The sequence below is a fragment of the Boleophthalmus pectinirostris genome, unplaced genomic scaffold (genome assembly GCF_026225935.1).
Source record: "Boleophthalmus pectinirostris isolate CB_2022bp ecotype Guang Dong unplaced genomic scaffold, ASM2622593v1 HiC_scaffold_21, whole genome shotgun sequence".
Classification (NCBI taxonomy): Eukaryota; Metazoa; Chordata; class Actinopteri; order Gobiiformes; family Gobiidae; genus Boleophthalmus; species Boleophthalmus pectinirostris.
The window spans coordinates 8,056,264-8,060,214 of NW_026571175.1; the positions used below are offsets into that span (position 1 = coordinate 8,056,264).

The 3,951-nt window shown below is 32.2% G+C and overlaps 1 protein-coding gene across 1 annotated transcript in view; it reads left to right on the forward strand.

The window, feature by feature from the left end:
* Window positions 1–109, forward strand: part of col11a2 (collagen, type XI, alpha 2) — a 28,785-nt gene extending 28,676 nt beyond the window's left edge. Inside the window, 1 exon segment of the mRNA XM_055157605.1 lies at window positions 101–109. Coding sequence (XP_055013580.1) covers window positions 101–109 — 9 coding nt within the window.
* The last annotated feature ends 3,842 nt before the right edge of the window (window positions 110–3,951 follow it).

The window sequence follows — 3,951 nt, forward strand, 5'->3', positions numbered from 1 at the left end:
TCTGGAATAAGTAACACCCTTAGTATCACTTTCTTCAACTCTTGTAGTTTCTTTTATTCATCTATGTGAATTTCTGTATGCTGTCTTATGTCTCTTTCAGTTACTGTAATGCAGATGCTGGAAAGATAAATTTCCCTCAGGGTTTATTGTTATTCTCACTGTACCTTTGTGTTACATAATCTATTTTTGCTTAAAAAATTGTGAGAGCAACATCTAAAAAAAATAGGCAAATATAAATATATTGCATTAAATCTGTAATTTTGTTGTTATATTACATTAAAATTGACTTTTTATATTTTCAGATTCCAGGTGATGTTACAACAACAGTCAGAGGAATTTCTAATCAGATCAGGATTTTATGGTCAATGTCAAATAGTGCTTCCTGTGAAAGGATTATTAGAAACATGTCCTGGGCTTAAGTTAGCTGTCATTAGTAGAATTTCTTATACGAGATAGAGGGCACCTGCTCTGAGTCAAGATAAGAACTATTTTTTATAATATTATTACAAATGTAAAATTATGTCACCATTAGGCTACCTACACATTGTGTTATGTCGCCCTCTGGTGATTAAGGAGAAACATTTACTGGTATTTTTAACAAGCATTTTAACAAATTAGTTAATTCCTCATGGAAATTATTTTTGCTATAATCTGTTGCTGGTGCAAAACATCTCTGTACATTGTCTCTTCAAAATAAAACTAAATCTAGTAAGATACATTTCCATGTTACCTCCAATTGGCTCTTTGTACCGTCTAATTCTGTCAACCTTTTTCATTCTAATATGCCTATTGTTTTGTAGTGTTTTAGCTCTGTAATTAGTCTATCATGTATAAAGTATTGATAATGTATGTCATTGTTGCTATATTTAGCCCAGTCACCTGTCTTTTAGTGACAGTCTTGTTGGTTGTAAATCACATGCTTGCTTTGCTTGCTTGTCTTTGGTTTTTATTTTAAACACTTGGGGTGCTTTTGCACTTTGTCTAGTCAGTGGTATGGGCTTCTTATAGTCTCCCAGTTATTTAAGGCACTAGCGGTCTATAAACAAATGTTATAATCTATTAAAGTATACATTGTTTGCTCCTTTGTTTTTAGTCAGCAATTCTTTTTCATGCTTTTTTGGGGATAACTGCCTTGGTAACTGGCTAAAAATCTTTCTATCCACGTGTATAGAATTTGTGTCATAAACAATTAAAACCCAATGAGCCACTGTATTTATTTGGTTCAAATCTTGATGGCTTCTTTTTCACTAGATGGCAGTAAATGGCAATTTATTTGAAGGGTAGTTTTGGCAAATCCCCTATTTACAGGAAGTCATGTGGTAATGGAGAAACTATACCAAACTTTACCAACTGTTGTGCTGTTACTCCTAAAATGAACTTTGTATGTTCCTTCTTGATTTTTTTATCATTTAATAGCATTGATCTTTAGACTTGAAATTGGCACTATGTAGTTGGGGCTTTCACAAATCAGTGTGTATTATTTTTTATTGTTTTATTATACTTTGTGAACAGCCTGAAAAGTAGAATCCAAATAGAAACATTTTTTTTCTCTCTTAGTCTTTAGTGTCTACAATATTACAGTTAGAGCATGTGTTCTATTCTTATTATATCATGTTATATTGAGGTTGTGAGAAAATCATCTAATTTCATAGGAATCTTAAGGTTTGAATGTGTCAATGGAATTATACACTTGGATTCAAAGGTAGATTGTTTGGCTTGGTGTATCAATTTGTAATTAGCAAGCCATACAGTAAGTGACAGATGATGCTTTATTTTGCTTTCCTATAGTAATCCAATACTATCTCAAAAGTCTAATATTAAAATGAAAGCATTTTGCTCACACGACACATTATTCAGTTAAGTTGTTTGTAATAGGCAGCACCAACAAAAGTGAAAGAAACTGGGGAAGGGATTTTCCAGCTCTGCAGTGGTGTGGTGCAAAGCTATGGTGCTCAACTGGTTTGGCAAATACCTAAAGGCAAATTAACTTGTCATCATTATGTTACATGCACCACTTTGTAGTTAGCTCATCAAGTACAACACACACTATAGGAATTGAATTACTAATAAAGAAAAAAAAAAAAAGATGCAACCATGTCATAGTCATCCATTTTGTTTTCTAACTTTAACCGTAAAATGGCGGCGTCCATTTGGTGTTTTCACTTTCACATCATTGCAAGGGAAGTTTATATTTGTAATGCAAAAATTATGCTGACACTCACACAAGACAATGCCATACTATACACATTTTTTGTAAAATTGCTGACAGGTTCAATGATACAATGACAATGAAAAGTAAAAAATACATATATTATTACTTTATTATGTTTATTTTGTTTATTATTTGTAATGTCATCTAAGTAAAGAGTTAGCCATGTATAGATAAAAGACAAAATAATAAACAAAGTAACTATATAAACAAATATATTATTTTCCTTCAGTTATGTGATGTTTCTGAGAGGCATGGTCAAAACACCTCATTTGTGTCTGGTCAGTAGGCTATCTGTTGGACGCCATTTTATAATAATTTGAAGCCTATTTTCACAAAATGGCGACAGCTTTTGGAAAGGGTTGGTGAAAGGGCTGGTGCTATAATCACACCACTGTTCTGCCCTTATCGTATACCTTGCCAAGCAGCTTTCTCTGCCAAGAATATGTCCATAAACAATCAATAAAAGGGGCTGTCCAGGGTAAATTGTAGTTTCTCTTTTGATCTTCCTCTAAATGAAGCTGTGTTAATTCTATGTACAATACAAGTAATTAAAGTGATACTTATTTGTGATTTTCAGATTCTTGAATGTAATGATGTCATACTCCCAGATGGGGATCAAGAGCCAGTTTTGAGTATATTGTATTCACATAATAAGAAATATATAAAAGGTAAATTCACAAATGTTGAACCTGGTCATTTATATTACTGACTAGACCAAAGAACTCGCTATAAAGAAAAGTGCTATTTAACCTAGGTGCCTTGTTGTAAATGTGTGTATACTGGGAGTGTTTTGTGCAAATTGTATATTTCGCTTTTTAAATAGCCACAAAATCGTCAAACATTAATATTTTTTAGAGATTTATTTATTTCCTTAATGGGTTCTCTTTAAATATTACATATTTACTTTGTAATGTAAATAATTAACCCTTTAGATACCACTTTTTGTTATATAGCCTACACTAATTTTGAATAACTTATTTTTTTCTCTGAATACGGCCAGTGTGACTGGGCTATTAGTGTGGATGTTCAGTGTGAATATGGACTTTGAGAAAAGTAAATTTGAAAAAAGTCACAGTGTTTTGTACAAATTGTGTACTTTGGTTTTAAAACTGCCATAAAATCATCAAAGATTAATATTTTTCTAAATTTATTTATTTATTTATTTTGCTGAAGGGGTTCTCTTTCCATTGCAATATTGATTCTATACATTACATAAATAATTAACTGTTTAGATGCCAGTTTGTGCCCAATACTATGTGCAGCAAATTTGAACTAAATGCAACATTTTTTGTGTGTGACTAATTAGTGAGAAGATTGACTTTGGTGCATTTTTTTGTTTTTGCATATATCTGGCATTGCGCTCCATAGATCGTTTATTCAATTTGAAACATTTTTTATATTTTAATTTCTTCACTAAATGACTGCATTTTCCATGAGGTCTGAAATCAGGCAGCCTTGCCTGGAAGAATCCAGACTCATTGCTGTACCAGTGGCTGATGTGGATATGGAGCAGATTTGGAGCTGTATAACAAATACAGAGAAATATCCTTCTGGATTTCCAGGCAACATGTAGCCAAAACTGTGCATGGAATTTCCAAGTTCTCTTTTTCTCATGTTTTTCACAAGGCTCAAAGACATTTGAGCTGTATTAAGTATTATTGGCCAATAAAATGTTGTGGTGTAATCTGAGACCCAATATAAAGACCAATACATGTAAAATGAATACAACTTACTAATAA